The sequence below is a fragment of the Empidonax traillii genome, unplaced genomic scaffold (genome assembly GCF_003031625.1).
Source record: "Empidonax traillii isolate 1590-97213 ecotype Southwest subspecies unplaced genomic scaffold, ASM303162v1 scaffold1243:size189760, whole genome shotgun sequence".
Lineage (NCBI taxonomy): Eukaryota > Metazoa > Chordata > Aves > Passeriformes > Tyrannidae > Empidonax > Empidonax traillii.
This window is the reverse complement of record NW_020956436.1, coordinates 34,154-60,309: the sequence shown is the minus strand read 5'-3', so window position 1 is coordinate 60,309 and position 26,156 is coordinate 34,154. Positions and strand designations below refer to the sequence as shown.

At 36.4% G+C, this 26,156-nt stretch overlaps 1 protein-coding gene across 3 annotated transcripts in view; it reads left to right on the top strand.

The window, feature by feature from the left end:
- LUZP2 (leucine zipper protein 2) overlaps positions 1-26,156 on the top strand; it is a 91,884-nt gene that overhangs the window by 41,491 nt on the left and 24,237 nt on the right. For all 3 annotated transcript variants that reach the window (XM_027906047.1, XM_027906049.1, XM_027906046.1), the window contains exons 2-5: positions 10,357-10,474; positions 11,336-11,406; positions 14,294-14,375; positions 20,532-20,594. In XM_027906047.1, the coding sequence (XP_027761848.1) occupies positions 10,357-10,474; positions 11,336-11,406; positions 14,294-14,375; positions 20,532-20,594 (334 nt within the window). The remainder of the gene's footprint in view (positions 1-10,356; positions 10,475-11,335; positions 11,407-14,293; positions 14,376-20,531; positions 20,595-26,156) is intronic.

Sequence of the window (26,156 nt, the reverse complement as noted above, 5' to 3'; positions counted from 1 at the left end):
ACTTTACAGGGTAAAGCTTAAATATGCAGATGAGGATATTGCATTTATCAGGGAGATTGTTTCAGTTAACCAGACAACTAGCTTGTTTTTTGCTAGAAATAATTTAAAAACTTAGCTCAACACCTCCCCCCACTAAAAAAAAACCCCACAAAACAAAACAACTGTATCAGCACTATGTTTCCTTTTCTTTTATTCTTTTCCTCTGAAGAGTGTCTGCTGAAGAGCCTGAGTTTCACAGATCATTTCAGACCATTCAGTAGGAAATGAACCGTGACTGATGAGTTAGACATCGGTTTTTGAACACCCAGGGTTCACCGGTGATAATTTTTTTTTTTTTTTTTTAGTCTGGGTGCATTAAAAGTAGGAGCATTAAAATACTTAAAGTAGACTTTGTGCTGGGAGCAGAGAGCTTATGACAGTGCCAGTCCTTCCTTCCTTCCCCAAAGAAATCTAAATACTGTATAAATGATGTTGGAGGAGCTATCTAAGAAATGACATGTGAGGGACTCCTTAGGTATCTTCTACAGAAGGTGATGGTTATTATTTTATGGACAGTTCAGAACTATGCCAAAATCCACACTCTACATTTTATAACAGACATTAACTTCAAATATCGCCTCTTGTAGCTGTTAAATAGCGAAAAAGAGAAATTTACTGCCTGATTTGTAGATCTGGATACAGAGCAGAGCCTTTGGAGCTCTTCAGTGCCTTCAAAATTTGGGAATAAAATAAAAGGAAAGAGTTGAAGAGATGGCCAAAAAAAAAAAAAATTTATCAAATTGAATTTTCATTTAAATTGCTTATCAATATTTGATTGTGTTGCAAAGGTTTACCGTAGTAATGGGTAATTAGGAATCCTCACAAATGACCCCGAAAAAGTAGGGTCTACCAAAAAAAATAAGCTGCAGTCAAGGAAGAACTCTGGCTTCAGACTCCTGAGCAGAGACAGGCATTAGGCTGCAAACACAAAAAAAATTGACTGCCCCCAGTCTTCACCATCCTTTCTCCTGCTTGATCTTCTACAGCTGAGCAGCGAAAATGTACTAACCTGAAAAGCACCTAAAAAGTGCTTTCTCTTCGACAAAGAACTTGAGTGTCAAATGCATTGCCCTCAACGGAAGGAGTGTGAGAAACACTCGTTTCCCAAGCACTTTTAGCAGGGCCCTACTGGTTTTGAACTGTTTTAACCAATATGTTTTAGGGAGCTAAGACTTTTTTTTTTTTTTCCCCCCCCTTTCTCTCAAAAATATTGTGCAGGCTCTACTGCCAGCTGGCTATTGATTTGATAAACCTTTTTTTCCCCACTCTTACTTGCCTGAAAAGAGCAAAGTGATTGAGTCCCGCTGTCTGATAGCCAAAGAGTGGCATTCATTGTTCTTGCCCTAAAGGTGTACTGGAGTCCTGGTGTTACTACATGAGATGAAACTGCACAACATCTTCCCCCTTCTGCAGGTTAAAAAATCCTAGGAGTGTTCTCTGTGTTATGCAGGGTGTGGATTTGTGTTATGTTTGAAGTTCAGTACACGAAGTGTATACAAGGAGCTACTTCAAATGGTGAGAAGATGAGAATGGCTCTATTTTCCTTTTCCAAAGACTTTTTCACGTGAGGGTTGAGATAGCTGTACTGCTACCATGATGAATACTTAATTCTCTATAAAGTGTGAGCAACATCAGTAATAATTGCAGTTGCCTGTAAGTGCCTTAAAACTGGGTTGATTCACATTATTGTCAGAGATAAGAGCCAAAGCAGCTGCAAATGTTAACCCAGATCTCTTACATACTAATAACTGGACCATTGAGTATCAGGGGTGAAGCTCTTCCTCCTTTGGTTTTACAGATTCGTTGAGACTTTTTCCCTCCAGCAGAAGCCATTTAATGAATCAGATCAAATTTAAATAGTTTTGAAATTACTCATACCTCATAATTTAGTGTCATGCTCTCCCTTCTCGTCTTTTTCCAGCTTGAAGTAAAAATCTGGATACCTCCAGAAGATGATTTATTTAGTGCAGTGTGGAGTTCTCTTTGGAAAATACCAACACAGCACAGCATTGCATTAGTCTCTGCTCTGTGTGTGCAAACACAGCTCTAATAATAGCAAGAATGGCTTTAGGACCAAGAATAGTTCAGCTATAGTTAGAAATAAATAGTTATCCCTTTAAGAAAGGACACGTAACAGCGTGTCAGTTTAACAGGTTGGGTGAGGAAAGCAGGTGAGCTGCTGTCATATTTTGCAACCATGAAGTCAAAGGTGGAGTTCACGAAATACATCACAACAGAAGCATAAACCTAAGAATTCCTAATTTTTATTTATCATATAAACAAGAGACTGTAAGTTAAACCAAAATAGCAGAGTTTTGCAATGACTATTTAATATTTGGTGGCTTTACCACTTTCACTGTGAACAGTGGATGTTACACTGCTAAACATTTGCATCTGTTTCACTCAAGTAGATTTCAAAAGGTTCTGTCCTTCTGAGTTTACAAAAAGTGTACATAAAATTCAGTTTGTTGAGTTTTGTCACTGGAAAGCGTGCTACTGAAGAAACACAGGGTTTTTAGGGAGCATAATTTCTGTCGAGTTCCATTAAAATATTTGGAATCCTGTTCTCTTACTGTGCTGAGTTACCTGGGATTTCTCTGGTGAGAATGGAACATCTCGACTTGTATCAAAGAGTTTTCACTGCCATTGCCACAAAAGGTTTATTAGGAGGGGGTTGCTCAACAAACTTTAAAACCTGACTTTTTTGAATAACCACTTTAATTATTAAGTGAACATGAATTATTGATATATCAGTATTCAACCCACACCATTGTATACACTGGCACTCCTGCATACACAGGAGGGAAGTTGTGCTGGGTGTTGCTTGTAGTGTAAAATGGATGTGTGAGTTTGGATTATGCTTATCCAGGCTTTTATCACAAACATCACTTTTTATTTCTGAGACGAGTAGCAATGCATGATTTTGTGTGTGCAGACATTTTTTTTCTAAATTCTCCCAACTGAGAGTGTGTAAATACATCACCAAGGATCTACATCACCTCTGCTCTTCTGAAGTTATTGATATAAATACAAGATTCTTCCCATGGTAATGAATGGTACATGTAGCAAGAAAAGCATGTTTTTGTAAGTTTTCATATGTTTTCATTTTGATCCCCAGGAAAAAGAAATATAAAGGGAAATTTGGCTTGTATTTTGGCTCCAGGGCATTTTTAAAAATATGTCAGCTTTACATACAAAGGCTCTTTTTCCCTGATATACAATTCCTTTCCTGGTTTCGTGCACCAGGTGGAAGGAAAAATTGACCTGAAAATGCAGCTGTTACTTTCTGATGCTTTTGGTTTTCTTCAGAACAGTAACCCACTCGCAGGGGAGGGAGCAAACAACGACAGAATTATCAGAAAGTCAATGCCCCAGATCTTGTAGTCAGTACAAATCACAAAATGCAATATGTTTAACATAACTTTCACCTTGTAAGCAACTAATCCTTTCTCGTGTCTAATAATACCATAATTTGCTATAATTAAAATCCTTCTTGCATATTTGCTGGCTGCACATCTGTGTATAAATGCTGCAAGGCAAAATACATCACTCTAAAAAAGGAGTGGACTTGTTCTTGATAAGTGATCTCATATTGCAGTTGCCCTTGAGAAAACCACTCTACAGTTCAGATACAAGCTAAATCAATAAATCCTTTAAATTGTTGTTGAGTTATATGGGTTATACTCACTTTCTAACCTTCTTGGAATGTGCAGTGGTAAATACAAGTGTCTGTTTTACAGCCACCTGAAAGACTGGCTTTTGTTCACTTAGTGAGAATTTGTAACCAGCCTCTGCCAAAGCCTGCACGGTTTCTCACAGTCCAACTGTGTGCAGGAGCACAGTTTTTAGAGAAATGAGAATACCCACAGACTAGCTGCCCTAAATATTTCCATAATCTTTATTTTTCTTGGGTGAGGAATTAGGAGGATTTCTAAGTTGTGCCTGGGGTTCACATTTCAGCTCAATTCCTGAATATCTTCTGAATGGAATTCTTACTTTTAAATTATATATTAGCTTAACCTATGGAAATAAATAATAGTCAGAACAGAGTTATGAAATCTGGTATTTGGGGCATTTAGTGCAGTAACATTTGCAGACTGGAAGTTAGACGGCATACAGGAATTGGTATGCTGGTAACATGGGAATTTTTTCCAGAGCGAATTTAGATGATGTCAGCATTGCTGCAGCACTGCTACAGAGCATTCTTTCCAATTTTTTAGATGGTTCATTTTGGAAATCACAAAAGGCAGTGCAAAATGCAGAAAAACGCGTGGCAACTGTGCTAAGAAAAATTACAAGTATAGACAATTCCATGAAGTCATGAATGTCTCAGTCCTGATCTAGGAAAAATGTGCTGAAAGCAAAGTGAAGGAAGCTCTTTTTCAGGGGAGATGATACCCAATACATTGAACCAACAATGGAAGTGTCCTTTGGAGCAGATATGGAAGGAGAAGGGGGAGAGAGAAAACCCTAATATGTGGACACAGCGGTTCTGTGTCTGTGACATATTCCCTGAGCAGATTTAGTTCACGTAGTTCTGGGTGCGGCTGAAGAAGCACTGATGTCACTGGGAACCTGATAAAAATAAAAACTTGGGAGTGAAGTTCCATTTGGTTTCATCTGGAGGACGTACCAGATGCTGGCTGCTAATGGAGACATCTGCTAAGGGAGGAAAGTGTCTGAGGAAAGGGAAGTCTGTAGGAAGTGAGCTGGGCATTTGTTGTCAGCATTTGCTTTTTATATCTGCTTGTTAAGATGAGAGCTGCATTTCAGCAGTCCAGAAGGGTTTTCTCAACAGGAAACACAAATTTGATGGAAACTTGAGAAGAACATTTTTCTTTAGCACTCGATTTGCATTTGCTATGTGGTAAATTTAGCTGTTTTTTTCCTCCCCATGTAATACTCGTTATGGTGGAGTCAGAAAACAATTTTTTTTTTAATGAATTAAACAGATTGCAGCTAAGGGAAGAGATAGAAATGTTTATAATTGTATTTGGCAACTCTTTCTATTATAAATTGCACTGGGACCTTTGAAAAAATCTCTTGGCTACCTGTAGTTCCCACAGATTCTGTAAAAAGCAAGGGTTGAAGCTGTGAAGTTAGTGATGTTCCAAGTCATTTAAAGATGAAGCAGCTATGTAATCAGTGTCCAAATGCAGGTATAACATACACCTGTAGTCTGGCTTTTAGTTTGTACTTCCTCCTTGTCACAGGAACGTCACGACCTTGTCTTGATCAAGAATCGAGTACCTGAGTGCAGTGAGCCCTGGCAAACAGGAGCCAAGTGTGATGAGCCTGTAGATCAACAAAAATTGCAGCTGCTGAACTGAGATTCTGAAATGATAGGTGAAAATCAAATAACATTGTGTTTATGCACTATTTTAGGCACTGGATGAGTAAACACTGGTAAGAAAGAATGGGGCAAATTGCCTGAATGTTTTGTCATAGATTTTAAGTGCTTTCTGAAATAGAAATGTTAAGTGAAAACCACCAAAGGTTTATTAAGAATTGATTCAAATCTCACCAAAATTCTACACATCAGTCTTATAAGTTTCAAATGGATGAATGACATGGTGATTAATAAGTGTAATTCCTATTAACACGAAATGTCTGTTATGAGCATAAAATTTTAAATTCAAAAGAGATTACATCGTTAAACCTAATGTAAAAAAATTAAAGCTTGCCTATTTGGCTGATCATGTTATCCATCAGAGTCTATCCATTCACATGTTATTCTTTCTTCAGATCTATTACTGATGAATTGTCAAGCCATAGATATCACAGTCAGTTTTTATTAGACGGTTAAATTTTATTAAGCTTAATTGCATGAAGATGAGCTTCATACAGACTTTGTAAAGAGAGAAATCAATATGGTCCAATGGGAAGAGCAGCTGTTACTTATTATGTACTAATTTTTATAAAAAGTTTGAGTATATTTTTGAGGGAAAAGGAAACACTTCACAGGATAAAGAATTGTTGATGACATAGTTCTGTATGTCATCTGCTGAAAGGAGAGACACAAACTATTGTGATATATTGCAATGTTTTCTGCATACAGTTATTTCTGGGCAACTTTCTGTGATTGAATCTGAGAGAATTATGTATCTCTTATCCAAGTTAGCAACATTTTTGCTTTTGAATCTCTATAGTTTATTTTGCACCTCTTGTTCTTTGAAATCCATACATTTTTTTTCAGCATTTCTCTTTAACATTTCACAAGCTAATGGATTTTTGAAATTGCAAGTTCTCTTGTTTCTTCTTGGTACCTATGTCTGTTCCTTGTAATTTGTATTCACCAGTTGGTTTACATTTTGTAAATTTTTTACATTTTCCAAATTTCTCTCATGTAAATGATGCTGAAAGCAATATCTATTAAATTTGTACTGGATAAAGTTAATCAATGAACTTTATTGAACTAAGTCATTAAACAATGAAACAGACTTTCAGAGGATACACACTGACAGTTTTGCCAGGTAAAGTAGAAATATTTCAATTCTATATCAACTGAGACAACAGTTTGGACAGAGTGAGATTTCCTATAATTTTTTATGGATTTCATGATGTTGTTGGGTTATTTTTTTTTTATTAAACAGCAAAATTAAAGGTAAAATTCCAAAGCAGCTAGGGGATTAAATTATACAACTAGTTGTGAAAAGAAATGTTAAGCTTATTGTATTTTAAGAGATTTTGGGGAAAAAAAAAAGGCATTTCTGGTTATCTGAGGAGACCAGTGTAACAGTGCTGTATCAAAGGGTAATAACACTGAGGTCACAGTCAAAAGTTTGAGATATGCAATCAAAAATCAGACCAGAGGCAGTATAAAAGCCATAATTGATGAAGAATATCAGAGCTGGAAAGGGTAGAGTTAGAAAAAAAAACAGTTTTGTGTGATAAATTTTAAAAAATCCTAAGTCTCATGGAACTAATCTGAAAAATCAACTCTACATACATAAGTCCAGATTTATGCAATCTGCATCTGAATTGCTGTAAAGAGTTGAGTTCCTTCCTTTCCAGAGGAGGTCTGTTCCATATTGCAGCTGGGTTCATTGCTGTGGACATTTTGCCTACTGGATAAAAAGCTGAAGGAGGAAAAAGGCTCAACACACCCATCTGTGTGTCTGGGAAGAGGAATTATTTTTATGTGAAATTATTAACTTCACATAATCACTGTGATTCACAGTCCTTCCTCTCAAATCTTCGGGGTTTGTTGCCTGTGCACTCTTCAGTGGACGAATCCAAGTTGCTTTTTCCTTTGGGTCATTTTTTTTCAGTACCATGTTGTTCATGATGATTCAACTTGCTGTTTCATTTCCTGGGGCCAGGCACCCAAGCCAGCTGCAAGTTTTCAGAAATCTCCTTTTGCTCCTCTACTCATTGATGGGAACTGAAAATTGCATCTTTTCCCTGATGAGTCATTGATTCTACACTGCCAAGAGTCTGCCAAAAAGATACAAGGATGTTTCGGTTTATTTATGATGAATGCATTTAAAAAAAAAAAAAAAATCAGACGAAATAGAGAAATGCTTCTCTGCTCTTGATCTGTTCATCCCCCATCCCAGCGACTGTCCCAATTCAGGTGCAGCATCTTGCACATCTTATTAAACTCGGTGAGATTCACATCCACCCACTTCTCCAGCTTGTCCAGGTCCCTCTGGATGGCATCCCATCCTTCAAGTGTGTCACCTGAACCGCTCACCTTGGTGTCATCTGCAAGCTTGATGAGGGTGCACTTGATCCCTTCATCTGTGTCATTAATGAAGATATTAATTAGCGTTCCTCCCACTGTGGACCCCTGAGGGCACCACTTGTCACTGATCATCATCACTGACCAAACTGTTTGTTTGGGTTTTGTTGCTTTGTTTGTTTGTTTGTGGGGTTTTTTTACCTTTTTAAAGATGGGTACAATGTTTCCCTTTTTCCAATCACCTGGGACTTCACCTGACTGCCATGACTTTCCAAATATCATGGACAGTGGCTTAGTAATTACATCAGCCAATTCCCTCAGGACTCTGGGATGCATCTCACTGGTTCACATAGACTTGTGTATATTCGTGTTCCTCAGGTGATCATGAACCTGATCTGTAACTACCAAATATTTTGCACAGCTAATGGTTTAAGTGCTTAAGATAATGCTGAAATGCAAAACATATAATGTGATTTAACTCTGGAGAACACTCGTATCTGACAAAGGCTGGATTTTAGCAAGAGCATATCTGCTGATCAGTCTAAAGTTTATGTGATTTTTTTCCTAATGCACTAGTTAATGAAGAACTGAGTGAAATCATATGCAAGTAGCTGAAACTCGGGTTGGATGTTATCATAATACATTATATATATATTCTATAATTATATATATGCTTTATGTACCGTACTTTACCTAGATATTCGTTCATCCTGACAAAGTACACGTGAGAAATAAATTCAGTCCTTATTTTGAAGAATAAAAGCTTAGCTTCTAATATTTCAGGAAGTAACAGTCAGAGGTGGAGTGATTTTTGAGGTGCAAGTCTTTTGAGTTACTGGATACTTGCCTCTGCTGTATACAAAAAATTAGCATCGGTTGGAATGTTTATTAATATCTGAAATAACAAGTCATGTCAGCAGAAGGGTAAAAACAGCTGACTAAGTGAATATCAGTCTCTCGAAAACAGATTATATTGATATTTACCCTGGCACTACATTAATAAGCTGATGGTAAAAACAAAACAGCTTGGAATCAGAGTACTACAGGTGACCGTAACACGCAGAGTGTTGGTTACTAAATCGTTCTCTTTCATAATGACCGTTTTAAAAAAGCACCTCCATGTGCTGAAATCATAAATATTCATTTTAAGCCCAGGTTGATATGTTGACAGTGACATTTCATTCTGCAGCAAGGTGTCAATTGGTGTAACCTAATATTCAGAGAACAAATCTGATACGTGTATAATTTCACAGTGGAGTGAGGGACGGTGCCATCATCCTTTAAGACCCATGTGCTTCATTCTGACAGATACCTAGATATGGATGAGGTGTCCTTTCATTTTAAATCTTCTCTGATTTCAGCAGAATTTTTCTGATTAGGCCTTCTAATGTCTGGTTCAATTGCTTTCCATCTTACATTTTTTCTTAATTAGACAAAAAAAATCCCGTTTGTTAATCAGAGGAGCGTGCTTGTATTCATCAGGACAAAATTTCTTTATCTGTACTTGTATGTTTTGTAACTGATGTGTTGACAAATATGAAAGAAAAGGCGAAAAAATTTATTTTTTTATTAATCTGACATTGGCTTCGGAAAATACGTTATGCTGTCTATTTTTAAACTAGATATTACTGATATTAGAAAATTTAATTTGCTTTTCTGAGTTTCTTTGCTAAAGTGTGTATTCAAAATCCATTAGTGTTAAGATTCTTGCTTAATTTTGAGGTCTTGATCTCATGATAAAATACTAATGATTTGCTGCAAATCTCACATTCTTTCCCCACCCCTTTTTAGAAGCAGAGATACTGCAAGAAGGGAAAAAAATAAAATCAAGTTGTAACAGGAATAGATGTTTCAATCCACTGATTGATCTTCCTCAAATTAGCAATTTTAATGAAAAAAATAAGTTGCTTTAGCATTAACTGTAATGTTTACTTTTTTTTTTTTTTCTGAAAAGAATATGAGAGTCGAGTCTGTATTTCATTCAGTGTAAAGCAATATGAATCGGATTTATTTCATTGTGGATCTTATTAAAAAACCTTGAAAATATACGATTACATTCCAAGTAGAAATTACCACTTTGAAAAGGGTAAAATATTTTGACTTGCTCATTATTTAATGAGTAGTTTTGATTCCCCTGAGCATATTTGTCAATTCTAGCTTATACTGTAACAAAGTTTAAGTGAGAAGAAATTGTGGAATGAATTAAACTTCACAAAGTTAAAACAGGCCTGAATTGTTCTCCCTTCAGGTCACTGGATGTCTCAAAACTCCGTAATTCCAAAGTTCTGCTGTGTTTCCTGCATGGTATATCTTTTAAAGTAGGAAAAGTCTCACACTGTGTGCCATCATTTGTGCTAGATCCATCTTTTGTGTCTCCTGCTCGTCACAGACAATGCATCATTTGCAGTGTTTGATGATTTGCACCCTCAGAAGCAGCACATCATTTTGACATATAAAGCACCAATTTATCCATGTTAGGAGAAATCAAGTTATGCAGGTGAACAGTGGGACACAGTCTGATTTGAAATCTATAAAGGGTGCTGGAATTAATTAAATTTGGGCGAGCTGAGACTGTTTTCAGATAAGTTAACTAATGCTTTGAGATGATGTCATGCTTTTATTTTCTGTGTTAGACAGGGCTATGAAGAACTGGAAAGACAGCTGAAAGAAGTCTTTAAGGAAAGGAGCAACATACTTCACCAACTGTTAAGGACTTCTAAAGAACTTCAGGGAATTAAAGTAAACCTTCAGGTTAGGTTCTGTCTCAGTTTTTATAGAATTACTTACCTCAGTACTTTCTTACTGGTGTCTATTAATTGCAAAAAACGTGTGTTTCTGGTTTGTTGGTTTGTTTTTAAACATTAAATATGTAATTATTATTTTGTTGATTTTGTTGAATTTGTGCTTAACATAAACCCAGTGTTTCCATGGAAAATTTTATCCTAATGAGTTGGGTCCTCCCTTTGTCTACTCATCTCACACATTTTTATCTCCATGTTTATGGAAGCTAAATGGGAAAAATAAAAGGAGGAGATGCACTATATCTGTTCACAGGAGAATACTAGTGCTGTGCATCAGTACTGTGCTGTATTGTATTATTGAGTTATATTGTCTTGTATTCCAGGCTTCTCTGGTTTTAATTAATGGTTTTTTGAGTGCTTTATCACTCTTTATTATTGTAGGGTTTTTCTCCTTACCTTTTAGGCAAATGTGCCTCTCTTTGAAGCAAAGTTCTTTTAGAATGCAGCACAGCTGAAGGTAGCATTCAGCAAAAATTGTACTGTGAGATGTTTTAGACTCAGCACTGCAGACATCCTGATAGGAGCAAAGAGCTGTAGTGTTATCTCCTGTATATACGCACTGATCTTTTCCACAGAATTCTAATGCTTTTAGTAATTTTTCTGTTTCTAAATATACTTATTTGATTAACCCTCCTTAACTATTTGAAAAACAGCTGTGTACACTTAACTGTGCTTGAGTTACAGTAAAAAAAGATCGGTCTATTCCTTCATTTTTTGTAAGTGACAATTTATTAACAGGGGCCAAATTAATAATTTCACGGCTGAATAATTAAAAATCTCTTTGGTAATAGAGTTTTTTCATTGCTACCAGTCTCTGAAAAACGATGAAGCATCAACCAAAAGCGACGTACAGAAGCTTCTAGAATTGGGAGCAAAGCAAAGGTAAGACCCTCATCTCCTTCCTTCTCTTCAAATTCCACCTTTCCTTTTACTTTATGGATAAACACTACTGTATTCCAGGGTCTGCTGATTGCAACAGTAAAAGAAAGGCAAATTTTTGAAAACTTTTTGAAACAAATGATGGATTTGCTGATATTGGACATTCATTAGGAAAAGATACTGAAGTGCTGTATCTGATAAGGGAAGGCATTTGGATTTCTAAGGAAGATTTAGTCATGAAATTATCCTTCAAGGATAAAAGCAGACTTTTTAGGAAATTAAATCATTAAAATGTCTTAATCTCTGAGTTTAGAGATGATGAGATATATATATTTGTACAGATATACATTGGATGATCCATGAGGCAGGGAGCTAGAAGGAGAGAGAAATATTCACTTCAAATTATTCATTGGGTACTTAAAAAGTAATGAGTATCCAGTGGCTGGGAATGCAGGTTCCCAGCATAGTCCTTAGTCTCGGATTTCCCAGTGCTTCATTGCTGGTGAGTCTCATCATTCTGTCTCTCTTAATTATTGGAATTCTAACCAGCAAATAGCAACATCAATACAATTTTAATAACATGAAAACACAACTAATATGGTGACTGATTTTTGCTGAAAAAATAGCATATAATGAATGCATCTATACTTCGTATTTTTCCTTAATAAAAACATACAGTAAGAAGCTTTATTAATTTCATACTTCTTTCACTGTTAGAAATGCAATAATTCATTTCCATGACCATCTTATTGTTGATATTGCATTTAACAGAGCTACATGTGAAATGGAATTGTTATAGAGAACCTGAGAAAACAACCTTCAAGTCTTCCAAACACAACATTTAAGATCCATAATAAAACACCAATAGGAGTTCTTATTTTTGCTGTGATAGAGAAAGGTCAAATACATAAGGATCTTTCAGGTATTCCTGACAAATTTATTAAATGGTAAAGGCAAGGCTTCAGCTAATGTCCTATTAAAACACTCAAGTGGTTTGGATGTAGCTTAAGGTGGACATCTCAGCTGTCCCTGGCACAAATTCCATCCTTCATCATTCGTGGAGGTGATTTTGTGGTTGTTTGGTTCTTGAGCAACTTTCTTTTATGAAACAGAGAGATGAATTGATTAAAAGTGTTAATGGGCTGTTTAGTAAATAGATCTTCGTTGCAGATGGTAAAACTGAATCTGCTAAGAGAAGATTTTACTACACACTGCAAGTGTTCTTCCTAATCTCTCCCTTAAATCACCACTCACAGTCTCTCAAGGTCCACCAAAAAATACCTGTTGACTTTTGCTTCTCAGGGATCCAACCATGAGTATCTGCACAAAAGCTGTTCCCAGAGACAGAGACGAGATCAGTGCAACCTGCTGCTGAGCAGCCCACCCCCTCCTTCAGAAAATCAAAGGCAATAATAATAAAACAAACAAGATAGTACAAGGAAATACCTTGGAGCTACTGCTCTTGCCAGCTATTTACAGGCTTACTGTATTTCACTTCCAGTGAAGTGTAGAAGTTCAGCGTACAAAGGGGATGTTAAAAATGTACCAAGGAATCCTTCTAATTTCAATAAGGAAGAGGCACAGTTTATTTTCCAGGAGCCTCAGACTGTATTTCATCTGCATAATGTTAAATATTGAAACCAAAAATTCAAAATACAGCCCAGTGTTAATCTTATGACCTTTCTTTGGGCAAACATGAGCTGCATTTGGTGTAAGCACTACTTTGATTGTGCTCTAAAATGATGGTACAGTTAAGTTTAGAGTGCTAGAATCCTCAGCTTGTGTAAGTAAATTTTGTTCTGCTGACTTCAAATTAGCTTTTTTTAAAAAAAAAAATTTCCTTCTGTGTAAGTTCCTCAGTGCTTCCGAAGTTGCAAGTAAAACTTGGTCACTCACCATAACGCCCCAAGTTTTATTCTTACTGTGCATCATCAGCACTTGGAAATCGTGGCATCTGTTTGTGCTGATGGAGTATTGGTTTCGTGCCGCTCAATCACTTTTTCAATTAAATCTGCTCTGTACTAGCACTGCCAAAGTGGCTGCAAGTAGTAGGGTTGTCAGCTGGCAAGGAAGATGATCCAGCAGCTAACAAGTTTTGTTCTTGTATAAACTATGTGGTTTCCCCTCCAGCTTAGTTTTTACTGGGCCAAATTGTTACCTGTGTGGAAACCCAGTTTTGGGTTGATCTGTGCTGAAGGTTTACCTGTGCAAGCAACAGCCCTGAAAAAGCTCTGCAGCTATTTTCAAATATGTTACCCTGCTACTTTTGCCCCAGCTCCAAAACATACCACATACTGTGGGTAGAAAATTCCTGCGACGTGGAGAAATTCTCTGCTTTGGTATCGCGAAGGGTGTCTTTGGTTTCAAATAAAGCCCAATCCAATTAATTATCCTGTTTTGGTTTGGTGTTCTTTTTTTTTTTTTTCCAGAAAAAATTCTACTGAATTTTGTGTTGCTTGTCTTTAAAAAGTGCAAAGTGAAGGTTGAATTTTATCAGAGCATGATTGGTTTATTTATTTTAAAGCAGGTATAAACTGGTTCTCATTGATAATAGTATGGCTCCATGTCAATGCATTTTGAGCAACCCACTTTCCTCAAGTTTTTGGTGCCAATCTTTATTTTTTTTACTAGAAATTGTATGCTGACAGTTGTTCTGCACAGCAGGCCATTCAGCAGATATAAACAGTGGCCAATTTCAATCATAGCCAATTTTCGTCCTGTTTTCACACTGTAGTTCGTGGGGTTGTTGTGATTTTGTTTGGAAGACTCAAAGTACATGTGTCTGCTACTCTGAATAATTAAAGGTGCCCTTTCTTGGATCTGAAGAATTGTTTCCTGGTGGACACTTGTGTTGAAGTTTGTGGTTATTTTTGTGTTTTTAACAAACTAGGGAAGAAATGAAATCTCTCCAGCAAGCCTTCCAAAAACAGCTTCAAGAGGCAACTGAGAAAGCAGAGAAGCAGCAGGCTACCGTGAGTGATCCCCTGTCCTTCTCTCACTATTTTTGACTTTCTTCTGTTTGTTTGTTTGTTTGTTTTCCTAATCTTGCCTTGAGAATGTGTTATTAGCTCAAATAACTCTTTGTGTAAAAAAAGATAAATGGATTTCACATATGTGTTAGTACTCTGCCAGCTTCTGGAGAAAGGAGCTGAAAAAAAAGTTTGTGTGTTCAAAACTGCGAAGATTCCCGCCTTCCCTAATTTCTGTGGGATTTAGGGAGGTGTATAAGCTTTTGGGGGCTGGTGGGCTGGAGTCTTGGGCCTAAATCCTCTCCCCTGGTGAGGTCACCATTATGGACCCTCATATCTCACCCATACCAATGCGCCCTGTCATACATCCACTGACTTCTTTTGAACCACTACAGATTTTCAGCAACAAAACGGATAGAAGAGTGTCCAGTTTTGGGCATAGTAAAACTAATTATCAGTGCAGGAAGGTGTTATCAAGACCCATTAAGATTTCATTCTTTCTTGAAATTCCGTTTCTAGATAAATTGTACAATTGTTTCAAATTTTTTTGTGTAGCAATGTAGTATTTTGGAGCATAAATTGCCACATTTTGCTACTGCAGGGAAAAAAAAAACAGTAGAATCATGTTTACTGAGGTGTAAAAAGGAAATTTTTCCTATGTTGGTTAATAATATTCCTATAACATGAACACCACTGAGCCTAAGTTGATTAGAAAATCCCCAGAGGTTCCTTCAAACCTTAAGTGTTTTGTGATTTGAACTCTGTACTTGAAAACAAGCTGCTAGAAGGGTTTATAAATATATTCTTTTGTTTCATATTGGATGATTTATTTACTAAGATCTACTTACTTATTTACTAACATCCCACTGTCTTCCACGTTAGCAAAACAAGAGTTCCTCCAAGCCAGTGGTTTAAAAGTAATTATTAAATTTAGCAAATACTTACAATGGTGTGATTTGTGAGAGTGAATGTTTTACATGCTACCTTCTAATTAGAAATAGCATAGATTTTGGATGAAACTATTCCTTTTGCAAGTTTCTTTCAATTAATGTGATTTTTGAAAACACATTTTTTTACCTTTGTTGCTCAAAGGTCTGAAGTGTAAAGATACTGATTTACCTCATCCTATGTCCCACACATATAATTAGTGGATTTTTGGTACTTGTAATTTTTTCTAGAGAAAAAAAAAAAAAAAGGACTCTTTTCTTCTTGAGGGGTGGAGAGAAGTAATCTGAAAGCTCTATTGAGCTTGGACAGGGTAGTATATTTTGAGGTTCTTTCTCAATAGCCAGGGCATCATATATCCAGAAAAATAAATCTGCACTTAGTTTTTAAGATGGTTTTTGCACTGAGGCAATCTATATAAAACCAGAGAATCACTGAATGTTTAAGGGTTGGAAGGGACCTTGAAGTTCACCTTGTCCCAGCTGCTCTGGCCGTGGGCAGGGACACCTCCCACTAGACCAGGTTGCCCAAGGCCTTATCCATCCTGACTTTGTAAACAGCTCTGAGGTCTGCCTGCAACCTGCACTTCTCCAGGCTGAACAGCTCCAGCTTTCTCAACCAGTCTTCAAAAGAGAGCTCCAGTCCTCTCATCAACTTCGTAGCCCTCCTCTGGACTTGTTCCATCAGTCCCATGTCCTCCTCGTGCTGGGGACACCAGGACTTGTACACAGCACTCCAGGTGGAGTCTCACAAGGGCAAAGTAGAGGGGGAAAATCCCTTCCTTCAATGTGGTCCTGAAATAAGAAAAAATGAATCTCTAGTTGTGTCTGATAAGTACTCAGAACATGCTGGTTGAAAGCTGCCTTTTTTTCAGGCGCACGAACATATTCCCACTGACTTCAAAAGCACAATGAATTCTAGTCCTACAAATAGAAGGTGGAAAACGTATTGCATTGCTTAATCTCTGTGTTAGATATTGATATTCAAGACTAATTCAGCTGTGGGTTACGTAAATCTCAGATGTAGTGAATGGATTACTTGCCCATTTGTTTTTGTGATAGAGCACTTCTTTTAATCTGAGCAGCATTGCCTTGAGTAAATTCGGTCCCTACCCTAGTTTTGGGAAGAGCACAGGATTTGTTGTACACAGAACAAAATCTACCTTTAACTGTGAGCAAAATACCACCTAGTGCAGAAACCAGAAAAAAAAACTCCTCTGAGTTTATAGCAGAGCTTGGCTTGGAGTGCTGGCAGATGGTTGGAGAAGCTGAATTCTCAAGCTGCATTCCAATACTTGCCACCAACAGCATATTAAACTTGCTGCTAATTCCAAGGAAGGCAGAACTGTGTCCTTGGTTTGTGGTATTTACTTCTCTGTGCCTCGGGGTACAATGTATATAATGAAGCTCAACAATGCAGAGAGACTGAATGAATATTCAAAAAGCGCATCAGGATCCTCACATGAAAACCGCTGTAGAAATGGAAATAGATTTTACTACTGACACACAAGGTTACTTTACACCTGGCTTTTCCATGTGTTTGACATTTTTCTGGAAGCAATGTGAAATCTATGGAAGAAGGTCTAGGTATTTTGAGGCAAGACTAGCCAGAGGAAAGGAGCTTGGATTTAATTGTAATTTAATGAATCATGAGACTGGCTGCTAACCTAATTTAAACACATCCTAGTCTATAGGATTTGGTGAAGTAAAACTTGGTTTTCATCAGTCAGTAAGGTTAGAATTACATTTCTCAAGGACTAATAAAACACTGGTGGAAGAGGGAAAGGTGGAAATACATATTTCTTTTCTGCACTTGCCACGGGGGCACAGTGCAGTGCTTTTACTGTAGGTGTGTTAATTGGCTGTATATATTCAACACCTGTCTGAAGGTGTTCCTTGTTAGGTAAATGTAGAAGTTTAAGTAAGAACTTACAGGAATTAAGTCAAATTACATGAAAAGTAGCCTGGAAATTGTTCAAGTTCTCTGGCCAAACCAAGAGAACAAAGGAGACAGCACAGCAATACCTTAGGCTTTGCATTCATGCCTTCTTGTGCAATGTGAGGCAAGGCTCTTCACTATCCCTGCACAAATGATTCATCAGAAAGAGAGTTATCAATGTCCTTGTCCTCTTTAACAATCAATGAAGGTTAACAGAGCTTTTCATACTGCACTTGACATCAAATACCTAAGCCATTTATAATAAGTTTTTGTACAGTGACAAAAGATATTAATAATGTCAAGCTATTATCTCTAAATGTGAAGTGGAACCAGAAACAGCATTAGAGACCTTGGACTAATTTTCCCTTTTGTTGACAAAAAGGCACAGAGAAAATGGCACATGTGGCTTGAAAGTGTTTTATTTTGTTTGGGATTTTGTCAGTGAATTCTAATAAATAGAGGAAGTAGTGATTCTCTATTTCTTCACCAGGTTAAAAGGCTCTCAGAGCTTCTTGGAGAAGGGCTCTTTGCTTTGCTGTACTTCAGGATAATTGCTGGCATGTTAAGAAATAGCTATATTTCTAACAAGTTTGCAAAGTTATTTCCCATTAACTGCTGTTAAAGTTTAGAAAAAGAGCTGGATAGCTCTGGATGTGGGAGAAAATAAATAACGAAACATGGAAACACTAAAAAAGAGTTTGTCTGAAGTAAGATTAGTCTACCTTTTATATTTTGTTCCTGTTGGTATTTTAGCTCATGCTAGCAATTTTTAAGGAGATATGTTGATGGAATTGTTTGACAATACAATTACAGTGCTGTCTGTCAAAATAAAGGAGAAAATAGGTCTGTGTAATTTCCTTTTCCCCAGTTGCTCAGTGTTCACTATAAAAAATGAGAATTAAGTAACACATAATGCATGACTTATAAAAAGGAACCATACACAATGTGGTTATTTTGAAATCAGGAGGGTATTTTCAGTAATAAAAGACTAGCAGAATACGGGGAATTTAATTCAATGTTATCCTCACGCCTGCGAGATTTTTAATAAAAAGGTGTTCTTTTCACTTCAAAAATATTTATTTTGTTTATTAAATTTTTTATGACTTTATGTTCCCAAAGTCCTAAAGGTTTCTTTGACAAAAGTCTCTTTTACTAATCAAACTGTGACTTGCAGCTTAAAAGTTACATTCGTCTACGAAATAGGTAAAAAACCAATATTTTGATCTACTTTTAAAAGTATGATGAGTTCTGAAACACACAAACCTCTAAGAATCTTGGATGTCTGTCTCCAGGATATGAAAGCAGTGTCCTTTCTTAGTATTGAAGAGTTTTGCTTAAGGAAAACATATTTTCATTATGTATTTTCATAATTATGGCACTTAAAGGCAAAAAACATCTGAAAAGAGGTGAATGCCAAACAAGAACGAAGTGTGGGCAGAAAGGAGGAATTTTCTTTGTTCAGTTATTTAGGTTTTACCCTTCTTGATTTAGAGTTGGGTGTATAAATGTCTGTCCTTGTTTATTATGCGACCAGGATTCAGTGACTGGAAGCAGAATTTTTACATCTCTTCTGGAAAATGGTGTTATGCCTCATCCTTGAGACTGACTAAAAGCATCGTGCAAATGGTCTGATACAGACTGGTCTGCCTTAAAGCATGAAATTATACACATTGATAAACTTAAATGGGTAGATTAAGTTGTCTCTGTATTGACTGCAATAGACAAGTCATATAAACCCCTCCATAGCTCTGCTTCATTGCTAAGTGGTTCTTAAGATGTTAGAGATTTAGAGGACCTTTAAAATGCTGTTATAATATGAATCAAAAAATGAATTAATTCATAATTAATACTAAAATTATTTTTAATGTTGAAAAAATATCTTCTAATTATTCAGATAAGCTTAAACAGTATGTTTACACTCTGTGGGCTGTCCATGTCAGTGATATAAAATGCATGTGTATGTGCTTAGTAATCAACAAAAATACTGATTTAACCAACAGATATTGCTGTTAAATTAATAGTGCGGGATTGTCCTAATTGCCTCTTCCCTAGAAGATCCAAACTATGTAGAGATAATAATTTTGCTATCAAATCTCTTTAATTATGTCATATATATTCATAGTAAGAAGTGAAGTGCTTTGAAGGCATATTAATATTCTCCTGAGCATTAGGTCTAAGAAAGGGAACACTCTTTAAAGGAGGTCAGTATATTGTTTTTGTCAGGATTTAATGGTAGCTGGCAATACTTTTGAACAGCTGAAAAAAAAAAAAAACCAAAATAACCATGCAAATAGCTATTTTATGTTCCTCCCCATTCCTCTTGATCTCACATTTTGGTCATGGCCTTTATTTTTTGTTGTACAAAATCTTCATATTTATTATCTAGTACATATGGACTAAATTACAGTAGTTTTGTCCTTGCCAGGCAGCTGCTGAATATGTTTGTCCTCTGATAAAGCATCATCCTCAGTGATAGGTGGACGTGGATTTAGTGTTTCCACAGCCAAAGCACTTGGTGTTTCTTTCACAAACTCTTCCAGACTTTTGTCTATTTATGCATGTCAGGTGGCACCGGTTACATTTCTGTCTTAAGTGATGATAGCATTCCCTGACTTCCCTTTTGATACAAGTGAGGGTGACATCAAGTTCAGGGACATTTTTCAGATTACTGACGTGTCTGCTTGAGTTTGGACAGGATTCTAAGAACAGTAGATTCAGTGCCATTTTTTTACCTACATGACATCCAAACCATGAATCTCTGGGTCAATGTCAAGATATTTTTTCTTACAGGGGTTTTGTTGTTCTTTAAAAGTCTGTCTCAATGTCAAAATAACTTCAGTTTCCCTTGGATAGAGTTTTGTATCAACAGGGAGAGAGCACGGCATTGGTTGTGTTAGAGGGTAAAAAAAAATTTGATGTCATAGAATCAGTTCATAAATCAGTTGTAAAACTCCTTAGTTCTCTGAAGATCACATTGAACTTCCTCATGAAAGATAAGCACCTGGTCTAATGGTGCAAAGCAAAAGTACACCTATTTATGTAGAGTGATTTTCTTCTTTGGATTATAAGTTTTCTAGTAAATATACTAAATATTTGTGGATTCAGCAAATACTTAACTCTGACTCATACCAATTTGGGATATAAGCAAAATTTTTTTGGTTTGGTGGTTGCTCTTTTTTAAAAAGCTGTGAGAAGCATAAAAAAATACTCAGTGGTTACAACTGATGTTCAGGTACATCTCAACAACTCACACTCAACATTTATTTGAACTTGCAGATTAACTTTTTGAAGACTGAAATGGAAAGAAAGAGCAAAATGATCCGAGACCTCCAAAACGAGGTAAGAGGAACATTTGATTGCCATCTCCATTCAGATCTCATATTGAAAGCCAATGTTGTTTGGCTTCATATATAAAAATGAAATGGTATGAAACTGAATTTATTTTGAAATTTGACCTCGGAATAGAAACATAAAACATTTGAGAAGCATCATATTTCTTTTCCTCCTTACCTTTTTCTCTGCAAACACCTTGCCTAAATCAGGATGTAGTTACCCCTTCCATTGCTTCATTTTGCAAAGTTCTTTGCACTTGAAAAATTTTTTTATTTTTTTTTTTACTTTATTCTTGTTCTCTTACATATCTCTCTGTATATATACAATCTCAAAAAAGTACACATGACTTTTTAAGTCACAAAGGTGTCCTGGTTTCAGCCAGGACAGGGCTGAACTGGGGAGTATTATTCCTAATTTTTACTCCTAAACCACAAGAGGAATTGTCTCTCTCAGTTGCTCAAGCCTTTATCTACACTCACAACCACTTTACTCTCTTTTCCCACCTGTGGTCACTGGATGCTTTACAACTGAGCCTGTTAATTCTGATAAATCATATCAGTCTCGTCCTGTTGACCAGCCATAAAAAAATCTTGTCTCTTATTGCACATGAGTACATAAATAAATTCAAGCTGTCTGAATCAGGTGATTCTTTTATTACTACCCTGTCCTAGCACATTCACAGAAATAAGTACTGGAAACATTTCCATAAGTTTTCTGCCTTTTTTTTTTTTCTAATTTAATTAAATTATTTGAACTTTTTTTTTTTTTTTTTAATGATGTCATCTTGCAAGATGTTCCGAGAGCTGTAGGAAAAGACTGTGAGAGCTGTTTATTCTGCACTTATTTTTGGAGAAAAAAAGAGTAGTAACTGTGATTAAAGATATATGTTTATAGTCCTAGCACACCCTGGAAATCAGAAGCTCCAGCATTTTGTTCTTTGCTCAGTCAGCTAAACTTGTCTTGAGAGAAATTTGATTTTAAAGCATTGCTTAGCCCTGTGCATCAGCTACAGTGTGGAAAAGGAACCCAAAGCTATACCTAACTCATGGCTTTCTGTCAAATTTCTATACCCTGTTTGCCAGTTCCCTAAAACTAAGCACTAATATCAGTTTTTCTGAAATTAAATTATGTAATTTTGAGAAAATATGTTATCTAGGTCCTGCCTCCAACCACGTTGCTTTTAAAAACCTGGTTTGTAAGATTGGATATGCTAAATATGTAAGTAACTGATAGCATTTTATATGTAATTTTTGAAAGTGCTACCTGCATAGAGATATATAGAGACAGAAAATGAAAATGAAATAGCTACTCTTGTCCTTTCAAATATTGCATTCACCCTCAGTTTTTTGCTGCCAAACTGTGAATTTTGCAATCTCGGGCTCTTCCTGCAAAAATGATTCCCTGTTTAGTCCTGTTCTTTCAGCACATGCCCTTCTGCCATTCAGCTTTGCCATTTGGAGGTATGAATAGATGACATCCCAGCTGAATGCAGCAGCTGTGATGTGTGAGGAGAGGACATTGCACAGAAAGGCAATTTTCAGGCTATTCAAGGGCTCTGAGGGAAAAAAAAAAAAAAAAGAAAGAAAAAGTCGACAACAAAAATAGTCTGTGGTATGGAAGGGAAAAAAAAGTGCCAGATAGAGGAAATAGAGATCATGTCTCTAGAAATCCTCCCTTTTTTAGAGGTCTCTGAGTACTTCCTGCAAATACTAGGAAATATCTGTCAGGCTTCCAGCTGCAACATCGTGTGTTAATGTAGTCTAATAAAAGTTTTGGCATGTCAATAGTTAATACTTCTTATTTTGAGAGGCTTCTATTATCGACAAAACAACCGAGGCGCCTGAAATTACAGAAGCTTGGCCAAAAAAATGCAGAGGAAATTAGAACAGGTATTAAAAAACATCGCTTTGAAAATCTGAAATTTTTGAATGTGGCCTGCTACAGGACGAGAAAGTCGCTTCTGTGCAGGAAATTATGCCAAAAGTGCTCTAAAAACAAAGCTGCAGCAGGATGCTCTCTTAGCCCTTGTTTCTGTCAGAAGAGCCACAAGTCTTCACAGTTGCCATTTGACACTCAGAAGTGATTGTTTTGGTGCAACTCTGAATGTGCATGTAAATATGGATTAGTTTCTTAAATGAATGATTTTTTTTCTTCATTGAAGTGTGTAGCGTATTTTATTAGTTTGTTATTGATTTCCTACCTCTTTTCTACTGAGCAGTAGAGAACTGTTATTCAGATTTTCACATGGACACTGGAGCTGTCTCACCTTAGACTTAGAAATGTGTATAAAATTGCTCTTATTTAAGCCATTTAATTAAGTTTTATTAGGTAAGGACCGGCTTATCATATTTGGGCAAAGCATTTTATGATATTTCTCTGAACACCTACATTAAGGTATGTTAATAGCTTTACAGACTTAAAACAATCCCATGTATTTATAAATTTGATGCAGTGTTTTACACAAGGCACTGTATTCTTTAGCTGTTTGGACTGTGACAGAGCTTTTGAAAAACATGGATTACACAGAAGATGTATAGTAGTACAGGCAATACAAAGCAAACCAGGAATGGAAAATTAGTTACTAACTGCTGTAGCTCTCATTAATATGTGGTTGGTTTTGGTGGGGTTTTTTTCTAAGAAGCACAGTTTTAAATCACAACCTTGTAAACAGTACTTCTGCTCTATTCTTATATGAATTGTGGTTATGGCTTTATTGTCGAGTAAATCATCCTACACCAGCCTTTTCTCCAGTCTCCCTGTGCTTAGCTGCACTGGTAAAGGATAAAGTCACAGCAGCATAAAGCCTCACCGGATGTATTGGGAATTTCATGCCCTGTAGGAAGAATTCGATTGAATTGCACTGAATTATGGTGGGGACAAAAAAAACCCCGAGAAACGTCCCTTAGTGAAGCAGAAATTAAATTCTGAGGCTTTGAGACTCTATCCTGATTCTGTTCCATAAAGGAGGACATTGTAGTTCTTCAGTCTTCGTACTCCACTGATAAAACTAACTTTTTTTCCCCTAAGTATAAAATCCTGCCTCCTTGAGAAGAAAATGGGGTAAAATCCTGTGCCTTCCTTGGGTGCTAGGTTGGTTCTACAATTCAGGAACCTTCCACAAGTGTCAGAGGCAGGAGCACTGCCTGGGGAAGGGAGAAGGAGCAGGAAGGGTGCAGGAGCAGCTGCAGATATGTTCTGCTGAAGGGCTTTGAATTCAGTACTATTTCTTAAATGATTACATCTTCTTTTGAAGTAAAATGAAGTTCCATTTTAAAAAATGATTTGCTTAATATTCTTCTATGACTTTTTTTTTTTCCTTTTTCTGAATATGATAAGGAAAGAGTAGAAATGCAATTCAGTCAGTTGGAAATGGCTCTTAGGGGGCAGCATATGAGATCATTCAGAGAATAAATCCTACTGCATCACGATTGTCAGTGAGATATATTTGTAGTGATCCAGTAGCAACTGCAGAGAATGTTAGAGTAAGTTCTATTTTTATGAGCTTTGTTTTCCTGACCTTGTAGACACGAGAGAGTAGGACACATTTTCTCACTTGGCTGTTGAGTGAGAATCAGAATCACAGCATCAGTTATGGGAATGCAATGGAGCTGCTCTGTCTGGACCCCACTCTCCTAGGGACCACTGTATTTTTTTGGTTCTTTATTCATTTTTTACATTTAGACACAGGCTTTAAAGATTCACATTCGTGAACTGCTAGAAAGTGAAGGAAATATTCCAGTGAGAATGTTTAGGTAAAATGCATCCTTAAACAAATGAGAAGATTAAAAGGTTAAATCTGCACTTACTAGGGCTCTCTTTTTATCTGGCACTTAACCACAATATTTAGAGAACTTGACTGCTTGGATTTTTCCCAATATTATATGTCTGTTGTCTGCAGTGTTGAAAATGATAGCAGTTTTCATTAGTGATCAGCCATTCTGATGTCTTTTCTCATGCTGCCCAGGAAACTAATAAATCCTTATTTCTGACATACTTTTTCATTAAGTCCAAAATTCCAAAATTCAATTATATATTTATTTTTAATTATCCACCTGGTCTCAAACCTGTTTAATAGACTTTTTTGTCCCCGAGGCTTAACCTTCTTCAGTTGTTATTTGTTATTCAGTTGTCATTTTGTTTCCTGTGCGCCGAGCTCTAACCAGCTGAGCTAGAAGTGTAACCAGTATATGGCTAAAATGAAGGGTCAGGAATAGAAAGCCCTAGTAGTTCCTTTGCTACACCTTGTTTATTAAAAAAAAAAAAAAAAAAAAAAAAAAAAAAAAAAAAAAAAAAAAAAAAAAAAAAAAAAAAAAAAAAAAAAAAAAAAAAAAAAAAAAAAAAAAAAAAAAAAAAAAAAAAAAAAAAAAAAAAAAAAGGCAACCAAACACGAAATATAAGAGATTACCTTAAGTAGTAAAGTTTAAAAGGAACTGTATTTTCTCCTTTGCCCACCCAGCTCTCAAGGACATCTCTTGCAGCGTCACTAGGCAACGGGGGCAGCCTGAAGCCTAATTAAAATCTTAGATCTTTGAACTTGCCCAGAGAGTTTTGTGAATCTTAAGTGTTATCCAAATCGGTGTTTTGCAGCATTTCAGATCGCAGGGGTGAGGTGGCTCAGAGCCAAGCTCCGGGGAACTTCGGGCGTAGATGAAATTTTATAATTAATGAAAAACTTCCCCTGGAGCTAGGGTAAATTTTTTGCCAAACTGGAAAAGAAAAATGCTGATCTGATTTATTCATGTTAGTCAGACAAGTGGAAAAGTTTGCTTTTAAATGTTAAAATTGCCTAGTGGGAAACCCACTGGGAAGGAAGTAATAGTGGTATAAAAACAGTGGTTAAAAGAAAGGATGTAAATTGATACTTCAAAATAGGCATTACTGATGTTTATGCTAAGATGAAATAATAAAAGGGCCTTTAATAAGAGAATTTCTATGGTTCATAAAGCAAGAGAAGATGAGCTGTTGGTTCTCATCGTTACAAATAACGGCGTCAACTACTGACGTTTGCCACTTCATATCAAAAAAGAGGAGCTCAGGTAATCCAAATTCACTGCTAGAATGCTCTTTGCCTCTGATAACACCACACAGTACTTAACAGCAGAAGAATTTACAAGGGTCTATGTTACATAAAAACACACATGGCTTATTAATTAAAAAAAAAAAAAATAAAAAGCTGCTTGATAAAATTATGTTGCACCTGGAACCTTCCTGTCCTGGACTGAGAGCTCGCCAGAGACTGTGGAGATCAGGCCAGTAGATTAGATGGCAAGGACCTGGCTCTCATAGTTGTGTCTAGATTTCCGTGGAAGTCATAAGAATTTGTGGAGCAAAAAGATAAATGCAAAACTGATCATATTATTCCACCCCTTGCAAAACACCCACTGATTTCAAGGGTAAAGTCTAGGAGTGTTTGCCTTTTCTTTATGATCATGCTGTGGATGAAGATGTTTATTAACTGAGGTCAAGAGGAGCAGAAAGAACTTTTCAGAAATATTATTTTTTTACCCTTCAGAGGTTTTATATTAAAGTAGGCTGCTGTTGTTTTGTACATAATAATTTTAATCAAGA